The following is a 21,705-nucleotide window of genomic DNA, read 5'->3' on the forward strand; positions in this document are numbered from 1 at the left end:
CCCACCCTGTCCGATATAAGGCACTGATGAAAGAGAGAGCTTTGACAAACTGAGTTCTCAAGAAGCCGTTTTATTGGAGTCCTCTAAAGCTATTGTGCCTTTACACTGAAGCCCTTTCTAAAGAAAATCCCATTTGGATTTAAAATCTTTTGTTGTCCTGAAGAATCCTGCAATAGATACACCCCCATGTGACTTTGATTATAAGACAAACAAAAAGCATCATGTATGTGGGTAGAGCTTTTCTTCCATCTCCGCACGCTGATTTAATTAAGAGCCCCAAATATGATCTGAAGATCGTGAGTCATGGCGACGACCTTCAGCTCAACGTGGTGAAAAACGAACATCAATTCAACTCGACGTCAGGGCGAAAACCCGACATGACTCACGAGTGCATGCAGACAGATAAAAGACAGCAAACACTCAATTACAATGGCATTATCAAAAACAGATTAAAATAAGCACATGCTGCTCTGTAGGTATATAATCAATGCAGCAGTGTAGTGCCGTCAGCATTTACATCCACCACCAAGGTAGGTACCTCAAGTCTATCGTTTCTTTAGCATCATGAGCGCTGGTTATGCACTTTTACTTGGCCCGACTCCCAAAGTGTCAAACTCAATATTAAAGGAGAGACAGTCCTCCCGTTAAACATGTATATACCGTTTAATTCATCGTGCAGTGGAGTAGTGTGTAGGCCTGCTCGTAGTCGTTGTTGCACTGGTCCAGGATGTCCTCAAGGAAGACTTTGCTGCAGTCTGGAAAGCTCTTCTTCAGTTTCACCAAGGCCCAATCATAGTCAGGATCTGGAAAGCACACAGGAAAGAAATCATCCTCATGGATCCCACTTTATTCATCATTGTTCCCACAAGGCCCCTGTTGAAAAAGAGGGCTCTTTGATTGTCATCCCATACAGCACAGCGCAGTGTCATTCTCATGCACAGCAGACGAGACACATGTTTTATTCTTTTCTTGTTGGGGATTTATTTTGTTGAACATTTGCACACACGATCTGTGAGGCAATCCCCAAAATGCTCTTTAGTCAGCTGTTTAGTTAAAAAAATCCACTAAAACGAGAAGAAATAAAGAGGGACTCAGGAGTCTGCAGTCATGTCTTTCAGGCAGCTTGAAAGCTCTTCTGTCTGACCACTTTGGCATCTCTTCCCTACAACTACCCACATCATCCGGAATCGGACGCCCGGTGGTTCTCCCTGCCACGGGCTGGTCCGGTTTAAATGCAGGCCTGGGCAGCAGTGAGGGGACAGACGAGAGAGGCCGTCACACGATCACGCAGGAGATTGGCTCTGGCAAGGTAGTTACAGCACGGAAAGACCCGATCAAGCGGGCTGGTAAAATATAGACCGGGGCTGGCGGACGCAGCCTGACACGGATCGAGGATGTTGTGGGATTCCGACATGCAGAATTGTCCCCGCGGTGGCGGTGCCAGGGCTGAAGGTTTGAGATATTCTTGGGGTAAGTTAGCTTTAACCTCTGTTTGGATGGACAGATAGTCGGGCTGTAAGGTCGGACAAGAGCCTGAATACCAGACAGAGGAGGATTCATGAACTGCACAATAAGACGCTTTGACCTCTTTGACCTGTCAGCTACAGTAGAGGAGGCTGTGGTGCGGGAGGGGGTGCTTAAAGAGACAGGCGCTAAAACGGAGGATTTCAGCATGAGTCAAATAATGTTGTTTTTTACATTAAAGCATGTAAACATGTTTTAGTGGAAACCCCAAATAAACCTGAAAATGAGCAAGATACGTGTATGTCTCCCCTTTAAGTGCCATATATGTAAAAAGGTTCGATATTTGGATTATAACAAGTATTACAAAATAAAAGAAACTAAAGAATAAATTATAGAAAGAACGAGTGACACATGCACACGTGCAGCAGCAGCAGCAAATTATTAAGAGCAGCAGGTAATAATGTTTGTGTTGTATGGCAGCCAGTCAGGTATCAAACCCAGTATGTGAATCCGGGCCAATTAAGGACACGACTGTTGTCGTTTGGCTGCATGCCGAGAGTCAGTCTCGCCCGTGTTCCTGAGAATTTTCCTCTCTGATTGACAGGAGCCCAATTCAGTGTGTTGTTGTCAGACATGTTCTCTGCGTCCTGTCAACAAACGCTTAAAATGTGTTGAGTATATTGCTCAATCCATCTTACGTAAGGTTTGTGTCCAGAAGGAGGGGAAATACTTTCTTACGCACACTCATCGACACAAACAGACATTTCTCACCAACTACAAGTATCAGCAGGATTTGAACGCCCGGAGCTACGGCATCACTACGTACCACGCATAACTTCCTGCCTACATATGTGAAGCACGTAAAGCCTTTGATTTAACGCAGACTAAACAGACAATCACAGTCCTTCTGAGAAAGGATGAGGTGGGCAACTATCGTCACATGTCTGATTTAGGTTTGGTTAACCAGCGTTGAGCCATGAGGCGTGAGAAACAGTAGACAGGCTCACCGGCTTCATCTGCCCAGTCGGCAAAGCACTGATCCGGGTCTGGGGTCGGCTGAGAGGGCGGGAGTTGGTGTCCACGGGGGTTGGACGGCCGGTGTCTAAAATCCTCGGGGGGGGACTCCCAAACGCCTTCTTCCTTTGTGTCCTTCTCGCTCCCCCTGCCTTGACCCTCGAGATTGTCCAGAAAGGCTTGATTCACCCTGTCAAAATACAATGACTCAAACTAATGCGTCACATAAAACACACTAATGCTGTACTTTATCACTACACATGCTGGCAGGCTCTAAACGGCATTGAGCGGGATGTGTTTGAAAGCTTTTAAAACTTCAATAAACTGGTTAGTAAACTGCACAGTAAACATTCAGCGACCCGGCCAGTCCGTACTGGTGTCATTGCACAAGGATGAACAAAACAAACGATTCATCTTGTTGAGTCCACTGTGCAGAGAGTCCTCCAACTGACGCCGCACATTCTTCTGTGCACTTGAAGTGCTCAAAGTTTAATCACCTTTTATCTCGGGAGACAGAACCATAATTAAATATAACAGTGTGTAAACATGTTGTACATACCTCCTGCGTTCCTGCTGTTCGTCTCTCACACCTGTCAAGTCCTCTCTCGGTTTACTCTCCGCGGCCCCACTCTGACAAAACAACATTATTCAAAGTATAAAGGAAACGATGGCTTAAAGGTAATGTGCTTTTGGAAACTGAGAAAGACATAAATTGTGTCTGAGCAGCACTAACTTCAAAGGTTAACTGGAAAACTCCACGGGGGGCCTGAAAGGGCTCCGCTGAACGTAAGGTATTTGTAGGTGTGACATGGAATATGATAAGATCACTCCCGAAGTATCAGGGTGTGGAAATGAAAACATTCCAATGCAAATGGGAAATACACAGAAAAGCAAATGCATGCAATACTTATGAACATAGCGCAATGACAAACATGCCGAGTAAAGCATATATATGCATGAACAGAATTACTATATTATGGGTTTGAGCAAAATATCGGCAGTATAAGCAGAAAAATATGAAAACACAGGAGGAGGAGGTTCAATGAGTGTTTCTTGGCTTGTGCAATAACCAGCTCTGTCCTATCAGTTTCTTGTAGAAGGCGCACAAAGCAGCTTTTCTAGGTGGAGAACTTGTTAACATGTTGTTGAGCCAATATTACTCAATGCACATTTATTAACCCAGATTTAAACTGAATTATGTCTATTTTCTTTTCAACATGGATACATGTATTTACTGTTCAGACACACACACACACACACACACACACACACATCTCTCTCTCTCTCTCACAGCCCACCTGTGTGCTCCCATCAAAGCTTAGCATAAAATCTCCCACTCAGACACACACATTACACATGTACACACACCACACACACACACACGCCCACTAATAGAGGATATGAAGGGGAGATCAATCTGTCTTATGGAGCCATTGCAGAAAGAACAACAGATCCCAGGGTCCCACTAAGAACCACATCAAGAAGTTTGACTTTTGCTGCTCCGCGGCCGCAAGCTTTCATCTCCTAATCTGTGACGTCTATCTGGGAGAGCTGCAGCCTGGGAGAGTCCGAGAGAGGAGAGGAGAGGAGAGGGAGAGGGAAGGAAATAAGAGGCAAGGAGAGGGATGTAAATGGCAAAAGAGGAGAGGGAAGGAAATGATGGGAAAGGAGAGAGAAGTAGATGTCAGTAAAGGAGACGGAAGGAAATAAGAGGCAAGGAGAGGGAAGGAAAATAAACTAAAGGAAAGGAGAGGGAATCAAATGAGAGGATAAGAGTCAGAAGGAAAAGAGGAAAGGAGAGGGGATAAAATGAGAAGAAAGGAAAGGAAAGGAAAGTGATGAGAAGGTAAAAGGAATGTAGGCATGGAAAGGATAAGAAAGGAGAGGAAAGGAAAGGACAGGAGATGAGAAAAAAGAGGCAAGATGAGACAAGACAGGCAAGGAGACAATAAGACGGGGAAGGAAAGGAGAGAAAGGGAAGGGAGAGGAGAATGCAGGAAATGAGATGAGACGAAACAAGGGGAGACAAGAAGACGGGAGAGGAGAAGACGTAATGGGTGAGGAGACGCAATGAGAGGAGACAAAGCGAGTTGAGACAAAGTGAGACGTGAAGGCGGGACGAGGTGAGTCTCTGTTGCTGTCTGTTACCCTGGAATCATCCAGTGAACTGTATAATCCATTTAGCTTGTCAGTGTGTTACTGTGTGTGTGTGTGTGTGTGTGTGTGTGTCCCACCATAAAACAAGAGACTGCTTTATTACTGTAACTGACTGCTTTCTGTTTCTTTCTCCACCATAGTTTGACCCAAGGTCTCTCTCTCTCTCTCTCTCTCTCTGTCTCTCACATACAAAAAAAAAAGGTTTGGTGAAAAAGTCTCTGTGAGAAAAAGAGAGAGAGAGACGAAAGGCACAACGATGAGAAAAAGACCAGAAAGAAAACATTTCCTCCGTCCACCGAGGGAGCTGAGTGTGCAGTTTTAACAGTGTTGTCCGTCACCACATAATCCGCTCGCGGCCTGATATAGTGTGGAACATACACAGTGTCCCCTCGGGGTGATTTCCTGCACGCTCTCTTCTTCTCTGGTGTAACATCACTGACAGACACCAGGCTGGGTGAACCATTAGCATAACTACTATCTGACTTTCTGACAGAAGCTGTCAGCACTCTCCAATAAATGCATGTTTTCCGAGCTAAGAATAACCGTGGCCTCTTAGATTTATAGCAGCCATTAAACCCCCACAAAAGTTATTCACAACGAGGGTTGCCCCCCGTTTTGACTGACGTGCCGTGTGATTGGCTGTTGGGGGGCTTGGGTTTCCTCCAGGTACTTTTACTAGCGCAGGTTATTCCGCTTTGTTCTGCCTTCCGCAGACTCCTCGCAGTCATGTCATGTTTTGTCTCGGTCTCTGCTCAGTGTGAACTCTGGGAAGTCCCTTGAACTCCGCCTTCCACTCCGTTCCCTCCCAGGAAAACCAACAGCAGCAGAGAGGAAGAGAGGCTGAGAAAAAGGAAGCAGTGAAAACAAAAGAGAGGGAAAGGAGCCGACAGCCAGGCAGCATCAAGGGGCAAGGGAGAGGAAAAACAGTGGCATATGTGTATTTACACTTCCTTTTTACACGAGCATGAGCATGCTGTACTGCTGTGTTGCCCCGGCTCTGACCAGGAGATAATTACAGGGGGATCTGGCTCCTCAACCCCACCCGGCCCACTGGGGATACCGCTTAATACCCCGGATGATGAAAACTCCGCACTCGAGAGTATTTATTCAGGAAACAGCTCACAAAGATCTATTGGTGTGAATAACCACAGAGCTTCGGTCTCCGACCCCCACGGCCACAGATATGAGACTCAACACTGAACCCTGAGACCCACAGAGCAAGTGTGTGTGTGTGTGTGTGTGTGTGTGTGTGTGTGTGTGTGTGTGTGTGTGTGTGTGTGCATTCAAGCACATATGTGCCTACATCTCAGAAATAGAATTGGAGCAGAATGGACATTGAACTGTTCATTTGACTGGTACTAAATAAAAATGCTGCTCTGCAGACGGATGCTTGGCTAGTTAGCTAGTTAGCTTGTCTTTCTCCGGAGCCATGATAAGTAACAAAGAGGGACAATAAGACCCAGCGCCGCTGCTGGCTACCAGACGCTTTTTGGCTCATTTCCTGTAACCAGTGTAGCATTAAAGCATGGCGGTATTAGCAAGCTGGCCAGCTAACTAGCCAGCTGTCCGCTAGTTGGCTAACTAGCTTGTTTATTCCACCATGCTTTAATGCTACACTGGAAACAGGAAATAAACTGAACAAAGTTGTCACTCATTTGGCGATAGCAATGTGCTTTTTTTACACTGTGTGAAGCATTAAGCTGTGAAATGATCTGCTCGTTTTGGTCGTTACTGCAAAATCTCACCTCAGCGAGTACGGGACTTGTCTTGAGTCATTATGGTTTATGGAAGTTAGCCCGCTACAACAGTTCACAATACAAAATGGACGCCGGTCTGACCATCCTGCAACATTGATTTGAGAGGGAATGTTCGTTCTACCTCTGTTTTATTTCTATAGTTTACATGCACACAGGCTGATGGCATGTACGTAAACACAAACATGTGAGAGCACATACAAGTGCACACACATACACACACACTATGTGGTTGCTGGCTTACCCTGGATGACGTGTGTGCGGCACTGCTGGATGCCAGCGGACCTGGGGCTGTCCTCTCCAAACTCTGCAGAAAACTCTCATTCGTCCTAGAATAAATACACAGGAGTCATATCTCCTGTCTTGCAGTTACACATTTCAAAAAGACAAAGATGGAAACACACACACATATACATACACTGATAAATAAGGTATGAAGGAGTATTTGTTTACGCCACAGATGCTCCGCAGGCCTTGGATACAGACAGTACTGGATTTTCCACAAGGTTGACCAAGTTTGTTTGTCCCTCACTGACACCGCTCTCCCCGTTTCAAGAGCTGTGTGCCGTCCCACTCCAGCTCCTCAGCCCCGTTTCTAAATCTCTTCATTGTTTCTTCAGGTTCACACATTGGTCTGCTGTCTCCTGTTTTTGTTTCTCTTGTAAAGACGCCAGAGATGCTACTTGACAAGCCATTTCCCCCAGAGCCGACTTTGTATAATATTCCAATAACATCTCGACTGTCAGGGTAATTGATTTAGAGCGGTCTGGTGCACTGTTGGAGAATACAGCATGAAAACCTTGTGCAGACGGAGAACACTCTAAATCATTATTGTATATACATTCACTACATTATCCAAAATCCCTGCTTATTTTAAAGGGGCACTACACTCATTTTACATGTCAAAGTCAATTCACTCGTCATGGGGAGTGCTACTCAGTGTGTGAAAACAGTTGGATAATGTCCTCTATGGCCCTGAAGTAGTGACTTAAGTGACATCACCCAGGCACTTTTTATTAATGTAATAAATATACTAATGCTAATTAGATGATAATCTGCATGAGAAAAGAAGAAGGGATCACTTCAAGAGGACATGGACACCCTACTGACCTTTCCTCTTACATGTGGCTTTAAGTGAAGTGTTTGTACTGTCAATACTGTCATAAAATGTGTGTCACACATTCATGTTGCCTCAGCTGTAATTTAGCTGTAAATTAACAAATACTTTTCTTAATTTCAGGCGATTATACACTAATGAAAACATAGTTATGAATATTATATTACATTTCTTCTAAAGAATCCCCTGCAATGCTACACACTGGCCCTTTAGCATGTTAGCATTGTCCATGTTAGCCGGCTGACATTTAGCTCAAAGCACTGCTGTGCAGCATGGTTGTAAACTCTTATTCTTGTTTATTCTGTCTCTTGCAACTAAAACAACTTTATGAAGGTGCACCGCTGCTTCCAAGAAAATCATTTCTTATTTTACACAAGTAGAAAAGAGGCATTGGGCCTGTTTACAAGTTTGAAAAGGTAATCAGGGGTAATCAGAGGTGAAGCTAATGTTGCCTTGTCTTCATGCTTCCCCTGATATGTTTTTTTGTTGCTGTTTTCTGAATGCAGCTTGCTAAAACTCCAGAGACATTTATAGGTCAGCAGAGGATCAGACATCGGGCGCTTCCTCTGTAAAGGTCTGGATATTGTGACATCCGATGCTCATAGATCGAATGCAGAGCAAGAAAGAACACAACACGACACACAGAAACAACACAATACAGCGCAGTGACAGTGACGAGGCCCGAGTTAACCTGATCGGGGCTGACCTGGCATGATTGTGGCTGTGCTGCTCTCTACTCCTCTGCTCGTCCTGTCGCTTTCTCTCCTCCAGGCGCTCAGCCTGCAAATGCATCACAGACAGCAGTCACACCACAGCACACAGCCTGAGGCATGGCGTGCTGCCACCATGCATCAACATGCAGTTACACATTCAACATGTATGGTATGTGGGCTGCAGGTATTGCTGTAGAACATAACCAAGTGTTCTGTTGCACACTATTTACAGATGACATTCACATGTGTACTACGTGAACAGTACTTCTTCTGGCTGTCTGTCATGAAAAACGTGTCTTTCAAGTTGATGATGTTATGAAGATAAACAATGAAAGCAATAAATACGGTTCAATCACGTTCAACAATTCAATAAAAAAGTCCACGAGAAACATGTCAAAAGATGTGGTATTTTAAAATATTTATGTAAAAGATTCCATCATCTACAAGATCAAGCTTCTTAGAAAACATCCTCAATTATATCTTATGTGATATTTTGTAAGATGATGGATCCCGTTTTCTCAATGCCATTGTCATATAAAGAGATGGAAATCCCGTTTAGTCCCCTGTAATTGCAGTGTATTTTGCTGGATAGAGACAAAAGTATTTTCATTTTGAGATCGTATTCTGGCACCAGCGCCGTGAGCAGCCCGGCCGTGTCGGCTGTTACAGTATGTATTCACTGTAAAAACAAATCAAAGAGGCAGGCTGTCCAGGAGCAGTGATGAGCTGTAGCATTCTCAGTTTTTTGTGGTTTGAACCCTGAATAATTTTCCACCCCGAACCCTCCCAAACCAAAGTGGGTCAGGATGGATTTATGACCCAGAGGCACGTTTCTGCCAGCCTCTTGTTAGATCACGTCTACAGACGAAGAAGTGGCCGTTTCACATGCATCTGTTTGCTGGATTACCGGTACATTCCTATGGCTTCACGGAGGTCATGGCGCAACAGGACAGGGTCTGTGGAACACAGCTCTGGTCTTAATAATTAACGACCCTTCCACATAACTGGAGCAGTCAATCAACCACTATTAGACCATATAAGCGGGGCCAGACTGTGGAGTGAAACACGTCTGAGAGCAGAAGGATGAGCTTGTCTTCGGTTGCTGGAAACCCATGAGACCATTAACCAAGTGGCTCTGAAGCTGGTGGGCTGTGTGAGGGAAGACTCTGCTCTGGCACGCGGCGCTACAGCTCAGGAGCAGGCTTGACTCTACTGACATCTAGAGGCTAACAATTGTATTGTTTCTCACTGATGGAAGACAAACTAGTGCCATGCAGTGGGAGGGTGAGACTCCCACAGGGAGAAATGTCCACACATCTTCCTACCACCACCCAAAAAACACCACTAAAATGTATATGCACCCTTCAAAAACGTAGAGTATCAGTATCTCTGTATTTGCTGCACGTTTCTCTTGCAGTGGAGTTTTGTTGTGCTGAATGATTGTAGATTTCTTTATTTAAATGTGTTTGGTCTATTTGCATGTGTTTTCTTTGGTTGCGCTGTATTCAGCATAGGATTCCCTTAGCCTTCCTGAGAAGACGTTCATTATACACTCAGTGTCCACTTTATTAGTTACACCTGTACAGTCTAATGCAATCCAATGCAAGTCGTAAAGTCTACTTTAATTGATTAGCAGGTCTGCTGTAACTTTCAGTTCTTTTACATGGAGGCTGGAGACATTTCTGTTTGGCCTTTCATTTATGAAATAATTATTAATTTCTTACACTGCACTGTCACATTTATTCTTGTATTCTATACACAAAGAATTCAGACTCGCCTTGCTCAAGCTTGCAACTTCTATTTCTGCACAGTGCACTGTTTTGACGGGCTGGTGAGTCTATTTGCACCATTCAACAATTACAACCAGGGATATCCATCGCAGAAGAGGCACAGACGTGACGTTTTCTGAGTAAGTGGTGCAACTGTTCACTATATATAATGTGTGAAATGTGTTTCCTCGAACTGAAATATAAATAGAAGAGGTGGCGACTGATGTAAAGAGGTTTTTTGCCAAAGTACATAATCTTGTTGTTTTAATCTTGGTCTCACCTTCTCCCTCTGTATATCTTTCTTCTTCTGGTTCTTCTCCTCCTCCTCTTGTCTCTTCTTCTTGTCCAACTCTTGCTTTTTTAGCTTGAAACCACAACAAACACATTCAATATCTATTTATGATTCAGCCAATACAGAAAAGAAAAAGGACACGGTGACGCTCTGAAACGTATTTTCCTGCATCTCAAAGAAAGGTGTGTTAATGTTAGGACCGGGCGATATGGCCAAAATCTTCCATCACAATATCGGTCATTTCATATCTCGATAACGATATATATTTATATTTATAGCGTGTTTTCTGGTTATTCTATAAATAAATAGTCTATGTCAAATAATAACATGGTTTTGTATAATGTACAATTAAACAAATGAAGAGTATTTTCTTAAAAATAATTTGACTTTACGAGAAATCTAGTTTGTTATTATCAATTCATACGGCGTAATTGTGACTTTAATCACGATATGCTTCCATTGAAAATGATAAATTGTCAAACTGCATTTTCGACCAGCCCTGGTGACAATAAGCTTCTATAATTCACAGACCTTGTAAGACTGACTGACAGAAGGTATTTTATCTGAGGTGTATGTGGAGTCAAAGGATAAACAGGACGTGTGATTTAAAACAGTAAATGTGATGAAGTACCCTTTTCTGCAGTTTGGAGCAATGTGAGTCTGTTTGCTGCTTCTCCCTGGCTCCAGACAATGATGCACTACCACCTTGATGAATCAAACATATTACATATCAGTAATGTGCAACGCATAAAGTAAGAGTAATGTCATACAAATGGTTGAAGATGATTTGCATTGGGTGTAGTTATGGTTTACCCAGCTTCGCTGGAGTCACGTGCACAGAGGTGACTCTGTTTGCCTCCTTCCATCTCTGAAGATCCTCCTCTTCTTTCTGAGCGACTAGAGCAACACAAAGCTTCATTATTTGGGAAAGAAATTACATTTTTTTTTTGTATGAAGATCAAAGCGATACAGGTATGATAGATGAGAGCAGCAGCGTCAGCCTACTTCTTCGGAGCTCGTTTCGCCGAGATTCATTTGGTGGGATCATGGTGTGTGCGCCTGAGCTGAGACAAGGACGGAGACATGAAGGACTCGTTAGGGACTGAACGGGCTGTGGGTACTGTCAAATATCATCAATGTTAAGATACACAATGCTTGGTGAGCAATATGTTTTGTCTTGTTTACCTATTTTCTGATCAGATATTTCTTGCTATAATCATATTTTGGTTCATTTCATAATGTATTTATGGACCAAAAACAAGAAAAAACAAAGAAATCAAAGTGTTCTCATGACGCAGAATACTATGAAAACATGTTAATTTAGGTTTACATGACCTGAGACATAAATCCAAGTTTTTCAAACTCTTTTGAAAAAGGTAGGCGTGTAGATAGATTTCGGAGTAAAAGTAAAACGAACAATAAAAACATTATCAAATGAAAACTTTACTTGAGCATTTGAGTAACTGTTTGCTTACATGATGATGTTACGTTTCAGAGAAAAGCTTAACTCCACATTTAGTTACACCATTCTTTAAAAACAAAGATTTTAATACAATATACACAATCAGTTTATAAAATGTCCCTAGATTAAACTGTATCAGTATACAGAGCTGATAAAATCAACATAATGTGCTACTAAAATATTAAAATGCTGCTTTCACGACAAATAATATTCCAAGTAGCATTCGGTCTTAAAAGTGAGACAGGAAACTGAAAGTAAAAAGTTCCAAGCAGCGGCTGTTTATCACATCAACAGAAACATAACATTGCATTGCTGTTGCTTTTATTTCTAATTGAAGCATTTTATTTTTCTATCCCAAAACTAAATTATTAACGTGTTTTCTTTTCTTTCTTTTATTATTCAGGTTTTTTGTTAATTTAACTTAGCCTACGTGTGTGGTTCTTTGTGAAAGTTGGGATTTCCGGGAAACAGTGAAGGCACCGTTTCCCTCTCATGTGAAACGAAAGTGAAAGACATCAGCAGCGAGTTCCACAATAGATGATTTAACTTGTGAAATGTTACACTAACAGAGATAAGTTCAGCCCAGCTGAGTATTGTTAAAGAGTTTACTAATACTGACACTTTTCTGTGACGTCATTATAAACTCAACAACTCGTCCGTGTCTCAGTATTGTGTCAGACTTTTATCCTTTTTTGGTAGAACACAACTGTAACTTACTATTGCGGCTGTCTGCCGGTCGCCTGTGGATTCCCGCTGTCAGCTGCATCTCTGTTTGCGTTCTCAGGTGTCTGCTCACCTCCAGATGTTCCTGATGTGCCGTCTTTAGAGTTGAAAGACTTCGGCTGGTTTCCTGTGTCTCTTCGTTTGTGATCATTAGGATCCATTATGCCTCCACTGAGAGAGACTGTGTGACTGATGGGGCTGTAGTCCTGTTGATGTGCTATTCTATATCACATTGTGCATAATACGGAAAGGTGGGAGGGCCTTAATGCAATAGCGCCATCTACTGGTAAAAACAGATGTTGGCGCTATTTCAACAAAAGAAGAGTCAAATTAATAAATAATCCAACTGCCAATTCCCAACCGATCCTATTGTTCCTGTATTCCTCCTATTCCTGTATTACTGCATAGACTACTCAATGCAGAGCTCATTCTGTGATCTATTTTTAAGCATTTATTCTGTAGAGTACACAGTGTTACCTGCTTGCACATTGCATTACTGTGGAGCTATGACTGTACAGTGTAATATTTAGTACAAATACTTTCATATTTTATCACATTAGTACCCATCTACATAAATAAAAACCTTGTGACCACAAATATTGCTGATTTAAACAAATTAGTGAATATGACTGTAAATCAAAATATCAGTTGAACCAAATTAATAATCAGGTTCCCGTCTTGTTTTACAGTTTGCTGCTGTGATTTGATTTCCCTGGTTTACGTCTTAAACTTAGGGGACGGCAGAGAAAGACATCTTGTACTATGATCATATTCTGTAACGTATAAATATTTCATGACACTCAAGCTGAGTTTGAATTCATCAGCAACTATTTTGATAATCAAAGAATCATTTGATGTATTTTTTTAGGCAGAAATGCTAATTATTTGGTGTTTCCAGCCTCTTAAATAGAGGATGAATCTTTTATACGAGTGTAAAACGAATATCTTTGGTCGGACAGAACAAGATATCTGGAGACGTCGCCCTCAAAATGTATCCAAACATGATAAAGACAAAACAAATAATTGTTTAATTAAAAAATACAATCACCAGATTGACTTGATAGTTGTTTCCAGCCTCAAATGACATCAGCACACACAAAAAGGACAAATATTTCTTCAAAAACCCATTTATTGTGAGTTATATTTGGACTAAACCGGCAACAATATTGATTAAAAACCAACATATTTGATGAAGATCTTATTGGCAGGACATACTGGACGGCCGCGCACACACGCACACACACACGCACAGGAAGGACAAATAAATACACCTCTTAAACAGCTGACAACATCAATAAGAACAAAATCTAAAAGGAATGTATTGTATTTGTTTACAAGTTGTGCAAGAAGAGTCCTTGTGTAAATGTTAGAAATGAACGTTTGGTGCCGCATAACAGTAAAACATAGTATGCGTGGTCAATCCACCACCACGCCGAGGGGTTAAACTAGAGAACAGGCCGACGGTGCTCTGCTGTGGTTTTTAGCAGGCACTAAAACATAAAAAGGTAGCTTGAGGTATTGTTAAAACATTGCAAGACAAAAAGAGGGAGACAAGAATCAACCGATGACTTTGACACAAAACTAATAAGGCAGTGAGGGTCCCGGGGCTCCCTCAGGCAGATTCTGTCCCTCCGTCTGTTGCACAGACCACCAGCAACTACTGACAACACACTCACGTCAGGGGAACTAGTGCAATCAAAAGGTAAACACGGTCACTGAGCCATCGGGTCAGGAGACCGGTAATGTTTGCGTATGGCTGTGTACTACTGATGACGGCCTACACTGATCAGAGACATCCGCTCCCCCTTCCTCCTGGACAAGGCACCCTGCTCCATCACACCCCCCAGTTAGGGAATGACATGGTTTCAGTCCGTAGACCTCCTGGAGTACCCGGGCACACTCCTCGCTGCTCCAGCGTCAACTCCAGTAGCTGTGTAGATGTCTCTGTGTGTACATGTTTCAATGTGTGTGTGTGTGTGTGTGTGTGTTCAGCAGCTGAGGCTGGGAGGTGAGATCACAGTTTGGGCGGGTTAGCGAGCTTAATCTTCAGGTTCTCCGCCAGCTTGTCCAGGAACTCGAAGGTGTTCAAGTAGTCAGCGCGTTTCACACTGCAAACAGAGACAACGAGGAGAAAAGATTTAGTATACTTTAACGTTACTTTGGGGAGGTACAGAGTTATATTTGTCCATATAGCAGTACTGAAGAATGCCTCAATCAAAAGTAGAACTCACAGTGTGGACAAAGGACAAGAAGATGCTATTACAGAGTTATTACAAACTCAAACACAAGTGTTTTTTTTTTGTTTGCTTAATGTTCCCCTCCAGCTTTAAATGTAAAAATACTCTGCTATGATTAATATTTAGTTTAACATGGATTCTGCTAAAAAATAAAATCTGAAAAGCAGCTGGAAGCATATTTACTCTTTCTCCATTATTGAGAAAGTCTTTATGTGTGAATATTCAAACGTAAAAATCTCCGGGACAAGTATGTTTGACCCTGAGGAGTCTGGTGTGGACCAAAGCTGGCGACTATGGTAAATTAAGTTTCCGTCTTTCTTCTTTATCTTGTTTGTTAGCTTGTTTGCTTGTAACAGACAGTGGCTGACACAGCATTAGTGGTTGTAAAACACACTAATACAATAATATCTCGTGGGATTTTTTGATAGATAATTGGAGGAAGCTCCAGGGTCCTGCAAACGCTCCACCATGTTAGCAGTCAAGACTTTCACTATGCTAATGCTAACTCTCGCTCTCTGTTCTGACAAAACAGGTTTCAGGTTTCTTCGTCGCCGTTTGCGCATTAGACAGCGATTGGATTTAGAGTTTTTGCTAGAGTAGGTTTGAATCTCAGATTTTAGAGAAGTGTGCACCCGTGTGTGAACACAGCAGCTATCTTGTTAGCACATCAATGTTACACGAGCTAACTGAAGACAGAAACAAGTCATCTCTAAATGTAGGATCGTCTCTGCTAACGTTAGAAGACATTTATGGAATTTTATAAGATAATAATAATCTTCTGCACAAAAGATGCATTTACAACAAAGGCCGTATCTAAGTGACTGAAATTGAACGACGCATACAGCTCGACTTTAAACGGTGGTAAGAAAGTGGGTAAAATCCTGCACCAAATAAAAACCCTGTTCTCGACATCTACAGCGGAAAAAACGCAGAATAAATTGAGCGCTAGATAACGAAGAGACTGACTTTGCCAGGCCTTTGATGCAGATCGCCAAATCCTTGGTCATGAAACCAGCCTCGATGGTCTCCACGCAAACGGCCTCCAGCGCCTCAGAGAACACTCGCAGCTCTGCGTTTTTGTCCAGCTTTGCCCGGTGGAGCAGGCCCTGCGTCCACGCAAAGATGGAGGCTGCAGCACACAAACACACAAGAGAAGGGGAGAACACATTATATTACACATTAATATAGATCACATTAACAGAACCTTTGTATTTTCTTGGAGGTTATGTCTGGGTATATGCTCGTAGTCCATGCATCGTTCTGTTTGTACCGATGGGATTGGTGGAGGTCTCCTTCCCTTGCTGGTGTTGTCTGTAGTGGCGAGTCACTGTGCCGTGGGCGGCCTCAGACTCCACTGTGCGTCCATCAGGACAGAGGAGCACGCTGGTCATCATACCCAGGGATCCGTAGCCTGAAACAGAGTCACACAAAAAGCACATCTTTGAACAAGAAAAGGCAAAAAAAATCAGCTTTCTCTATTTTCTTTATTAGGATTCAGTTTTGCAGGAGTTATAAGGACGTTTCTACATATTTATTCACATAACTTTTGATGTGTGTCGTTTCTACCGACCTTGTGCCACAGAGTCAGACTGTACGTCTCCGTCGTAGTTCTTGCAGGCCCAAATGAAGCCTCCCTCAGATTTCATGGCCTGGGCCACCATGTCGTCTATCAGACGGTGCTCGTACCAGATGCCTTTGGCCTCAAACTTAGCACGGTATTCCCTGGAACACACAAGAAGGTGGACAACGCGTTAAAGTTGTGAACTCTGGTATAAAAGTGTGTGTACTTGTGAGAGAGAGAGAGCGAAAGTGTGCATGTGATTTAAAAGTCCTTACTTCTCGTAGATCTCCTGGAAGATGTCTTTGAAGCGGCCGTCGTACTTCTTCAGGATGGTGTTCTTGGTGCTGAGGTAGAGAGCCCAGCCTTTGGTCAAAGCCATCTGGAAGGAGCTGTGGGCAAAGTCTGTGATGGAGCTGTCTGTGTTGTACATCCCCATCGCAACACCACCCGAGCCTGGACGGACACAAACGTATGCATTAAGTATCGTACGGTCACATACGCTGTGAATACCATCCCATTCAGATGTACATACACAGTCTGCAAACCTATATTTGTGCAGGTGTGTTCGTTACTTCAGTATTGACACATATAGATAAGCCGTATCTTATATTTTCTCATTTGCAATGTGAACACAATGCTAAATGTGCTGCCAGGTCCAGCTCCGTTACATTGACTGACACACCTTATGATATCCGACATCTGTGCTCTGCGATATTTCCCACCTTAGACTGATGCTCTGCACACGCGTCTAGTATCTGTGATACTAAAAGTAAACTGTCCCAGTCGTGTTATTAATCAGATCTTTCACATGTGGTGGTGGTGGTGGTGGTGGTGGGGGGGTGGGGGGGGGGGGGGGGGGGGGGGGGTCGGGAGCGTGACGGTGCAGCGGGCTGGATGTGTTCTTACCCTCAAACTCATGGATGACATATTTAACCGGCTCTCCGTTTGTGGGTGTGTAGGTCATCTCCACTTTCCCAGGCCCGGGCACCACAAAGTCTGTGGCTTTGTACTGTGGGGAGCACATTGAGAAACACGAAAGGTTAATAATACTGCTGCAACGTTGCCGTTTATCCCCACTTAACCGCACAGCCGTTACAGACAGCTTTAGGGAGGCGTGAAGGTCCGTCCTATAAAACCGAGGGAGGTCAAACGACAATGCCCAAGTCATAAACACCTCGACGGAACTAGGCTGTCATCACCAGGAGAGTACACAAGATGAATACCTCTGACATTCATGGGATACTATGTAACAAGCAGCCATTTGACCTTTCACCTGCGTAACTCTCTGCAGAGAGGACTGTTGACTCTGGCACAGCGCCTCGAGCTCACGCATGATTTAGTTGTGTGGCGTTGCTGCAGCTTGTCCAGGCTGTAGAGGTGGTACATCACGGTCCAAAGCGCGGCCCGTGAAATATAATTATTGACCAAGTCCCTCCTGACAACCCTACAATGTCCGATGAAACGTTAACTCACCGAGCTCATACGAGAGTTAACCGCAAACCCAGCAGTCACAGCATATTATGCTTCAGTAGCAGTTGTGGTTTTGTCAGATAATAATGGGTGTTGGTATTTGCTTATAGATAAAGACTCTCACATGCGTGCTGCACAGTTACCGTTGCTCCTTTCATCTGCAGTTGAATAGTATTTAAACTCAAAGCCATGAACCAATAGCGTACCTGATCTCCGTGGGCGTGTCTGCCAATGATGATGGGCTTGATCCAGCCGGGCACCAGGCGGGGGATGTTCTTGCAGAGGATGGCCTCCCTGAACACGGTGCCTCCCAGGATGTTACGGATGGTGCCGTTGGGCGACCGCCACATCTGCTTCAGCTTGAACTCCTCCACGCGGTTCTCATCCGGCGTGATGGTGGCGCACTTGATGCCCACGCTGTAGCGGCGCACCGCCTCCGCCGCCTCGACCGTCACCCGGTCGTCTGTCGCGTCCCGGTTCTCCATGCCGAGGTCATAGCTTCGCAGGAGGAGACGGAGAGGTTAGAGTTTGGATTTAAAGTACCGGAGAGAAAGCATCCGTGATGTCCTGAAATTCTTGATTCTACTGACATGTTAATAAATAACATGTCTGGCCTCCTGTTAGTCAAATATTGTCAAAAGTTAGAAAAGCTGAAAATATCTGATTCTGGTAAATAAACAAGCTGTCAAATATTCACTGGCAGCTCCTATTACTTGACACGTTTTGATACTAAATGCTACAGAGATATTTTAGTCAGTAGTCCGAAAGATTCATATCTGTGTGCCTTTAAGTACGAGGAGAAGCAGAGATGTAAAGGAGAAGAAACGGACCAGTCACGGAGAGCATTCATTAGCTCGACAGCAGAGGCATGGGACGCCATAAAACAGAGCGCTCTGTTTCAAGAAGGACAGTGATTATCTATGCTTCAGTTGCACAAACATCCTGGAGCACAACTAAGCACTGAAAGTGAACATATGCCACTGTTTTAGTTGGCTACAAGCTAAACTGTGAAGGTTACAGTACACCGGCTGCAATGTGCAACATAATCACCGATTCAAAGGACGTGAACGACGTTAATATGTCGCGAAAGAGAGCGTGAGCTTGAGGAATAACTCAACCAGGGCTTTATTCCCCCCACATCTCCGCTAATTACAACTTCTTGGAAGACCTGACACAGTGTTCGCATTAAGAACAGCCATTTAGCCTCCTTCTCTCACAGTGCTGTGCTCTTTACAGGCCTGGTACTCGCATAGCAGAGAAGGGGATCTGCAAAACCAGCCAGCAACACAAAGACAAAAGGAAACAAGGACTCGATTGTGCAACGACGACGGGTCCGCTGCCAGGATAAGTGGAAGAGTTGCTCCACTCGTTACACTTGTGCAAAAAGAACCTAACAAACCAGTAAGATGAGGAAGTATACAGCGAGATCGAGCTCGGTGCTTATCACTCCCTTCAAGTACGAGCTGTCTCTGAAACCCGTTGGCATTGTTTGAAAGCAGCCGTGACCTTTCACCCACTCCCTTCCCTTCCCTTCCCTTCCACACAGCACCAAGCCATAACAAGATGGACAGAAAACTTTAACGAGTGTGTTGTCCCAGTTTGTTCTTAAGCAATTGATGTCGTGCGTCTATTCAACCTGTAACACTTAAAAATGCTTTTATCTGAATGCACACGCATGCTTACCCTTTTTATATCTGCTATCAATTTCCCTACAAGTGGTTTTAAAGTTAAAAATGAGATTTATAAAATTTGACAAAATGTCCTGATGAGGTCTCAATGCCAATTGGTTATAGTTTGTTTTTCCAGTGGCCTGACACTTTTTGAGATATGTTCATACAAACAGAGCATTTATTACACCATATTAAATCAAAGGTGTGCTTCCAAAGCCTGCTGCACATTAAATCATTAACTTTTTACTATGCGCCACAAGAAGTGATGATTATGTAATCACATCTATCTAAAAAAAGGAAGTCCAAGTCCAAAGTGCTGGCTACCTCTCCCCCACTGAAGCCTGAAGATATGATTCGTTATGAGGGATGGGGGGGGGGGGGACATTAGGGACTTGAACTTCACGTAAAAAAGGTCATGCAAATAACATACAACTCTGAACAAAGTCCATGCGGGAGATAAGAGGAGCAACAAGGTCAAAAAAATGAAGAAACGCATGCACCCATTAATTAGAGAAAATGATTTGGGTAAACAATGTAACCAATCAGTTCTCTCGTGATTCACAGGAACATGAAAGCAGCTGATAGACAAAGTGGAGCTCCTGGATGCCCTGTGGTCGTCACACTTGAGGCGTACTCACCTGTGCAGGTCGAGCTCCAGATACGGGAAGATGAGTTTGTCCTTAATGAGCTCCCAGATGACTCGAGTCATCTCGTCTCCCTGCATCTCCACCACAGAGCCTGACTTGATCTTCTGAGACATGTTTGAGTCCTACGACACACGGGGGGACAAAACACACAGACATTTAGGACAGATGACGGAGGACTACAGCGGAGAAGAGAGACAGAAAGAGAGGCGGGTGAAGGACGGGACACGCCAGACGCCAATCTCTGACATCTTCTGTCCCCTGACCCATCTCTCTCAGGGATTTTATTAAAGCTAAAATAACGAAGATAAATACTTTTGTTGGTATCATAGAGTAAATCGTTAAATGATTGCACAAAAAAACAAGTAATGGGACAATCAATCATTTAAAAAAGCACATCTGTGGTTGTTCCTCTCTACATAACACTGCAGACTCAATGAATGAATTCATTCAAAGCATCCACTAGGAGTAGTCAGACCAGTACCCCACCTGATACACTCCATAATCCTCTTAAACATGGGCCAAACAAAACCCTGCAGCATAAGCCTAACCAATGCCAACACACGTATTAATAGCCATTAATAGAATAAGTTAAAGTGCCCTTCATCTTGTTCTATTATTGACTTAAATGTTCATCCTCGTTTCTCTGTGAAAATCGTTATGGATGGTCACTTGATTGTTGGTATTTTCACCGTTTTACAACTTGCAGATCTCTTATCTTATGGCGGTGAAGTTACAGAGGAAAGCTCTGTAAAAAGTTGCATAAAGCAGAAACACAGGCAGGCGGATCGTCGCATGATGGGGAGGGGACTGCTAAGCAGCCAGAGGCAGTCTGTTAGCAGGTCAGACGACGAATGCAAACCCGTCAACACAGCGTATAACGTGCAGGTTTTTACAAACATAGGCCTCCTAATAAACACCACGAACAACAGGAAGAAGTTTTCTAACACTATGGGCCTTGTTGACCACCGTATAGCACGACTGTGGCTAACCAGTGTATCGAGGCAATGAGAAAAGAGTCGAGCAGCACGTTACATTTCCCTGTCACGTTACGTCGCCAACACTTCATTCTGCGGTTAGCTACGTTATGTTATGTCGATATGTTGCAGACGCGTTACCTCGTTCGGGTTTAAAGGTCCACAGCACAGTCAGAGACGGGTAGAGGAGGCGGAATGATGCCCGAATGAGAGGTGAAAGTGGCGAACGCTGGCAGAGGTGCGGCAGGTACCCAGATCCCGACCTCACGGGACATTGGCCAATCAGAGAAGAGCGGAAAAACACGATCCACCAATCAGACAAGCCCACCAAGCCGGAGGGGCGTGATTTGCCTGGGCGGAGTCTGTAAATGTGGCTCACTGATTGGTCCGAGATATATAACGCTATTCCGCCACATAGACTGGAGATTCATTGATTCTGAGTGATTACTTAAAAATGAATTTCGTGTAATCCCCTCACTATGTATATGGAAGCCCATTCCTGCCAGCAAAAAAAAGAGAAAAAAAAACATCATGATCTTTTTTTATTTTTTTTACTTTTTTCCAGCTAAAAAAAAATAAAAACATCATAATCTTTTTTTTTTTTTTCTGGGTGGATATATATATTTTTTCTTTTTGGGTGGATTTTATTTTTATTTTTATGTTTTGGTGGATTTTTATTAT

General features: G+C 43.5%; 2 protein-coding genes across 2 annotated transcripts; both read right to left on the bottom strand.

The window, feature by feature from the left end:
* Nucleotides 1-54: 54 nt before the first annotated feature.
* epsti1 (epithelial stromal interaction 1) lies at nucleotides 55-12,692 on the bottom strand. Its single transcript, XM_079170835.1, has 10 exons — nucleotides 12,460-12,692; nucleotides 11,286-11,344; nucleotides 11,094-11,177; nucleotides 10,912-10,985; nucleotides 10,269-10,352; nucleotides 8,213-8,286; nucleotides 6,634-6,718; nucleotides 3,038-3,108; nucleotides 2,472-2,668; nucleotides 55-803 (listed from the first exon to the last, which is right to left on the bottom strand). Exons 1-10 carry the CDS (start codon nucleotides 12,624-12,626, stop codon nucleotides 664-666), a joined length of 1,035 nt encoding a protein of 344 aa, XP_079026961.1. The 5' UTR covers nucleotides 12,627-12,692; the 3' UTR covers nucleotides 55-663.
* Nucleotides 12,693-13,582: 890 nt separating this feature from the next.
* On the bottom strand, nucleotides 13,583-21,295 carry idh1 (isocitrate dehydrogenase (NADP(+)) 1). The gene is made up of 9 exons (XM_079170915.1): nucleotides 21,166-21,295; nucleotides 20,042-20,172; nucleotides 17,940-18,231; nucleotides 17,170-17,272; nucleotides 16,539-16,716; nucleotides 16,273-16,424; nucleotides 15,973-16,113; nucleotides 15,669-15,831; nucleotides 13,583-14,573 (listed from the first exon to the last, which is right to left on the bottom strand). Exons 2-9 carry the CDS (start codon nucleotides 20,161-20,163, stop codon nucleotides 14,480-14,482), a joined length of 1,245 nt encoding a protein of 414 aa, XP_079027041.1. The 5' UTR covers nucleotides 20,164-20,172; nucleotides 21,166-21,295; the 3' UTR covers nucleotides 13,583-14,479.
* Nucleotides 21,296-21,705: the final 410 nt, after the last annotated feature.

The sequence above is a fragment of the Pholis gunnellus genome (genome assembly GCF_910591455.1).
Source record: "Pholis gunnellus genome assembly, chromosome: 12".
NCBI lineage: Eukaryota > Metazoa > Chordata > Actinopteri > Perciformes > Pholidae > Pholis > Pholis gunnellus.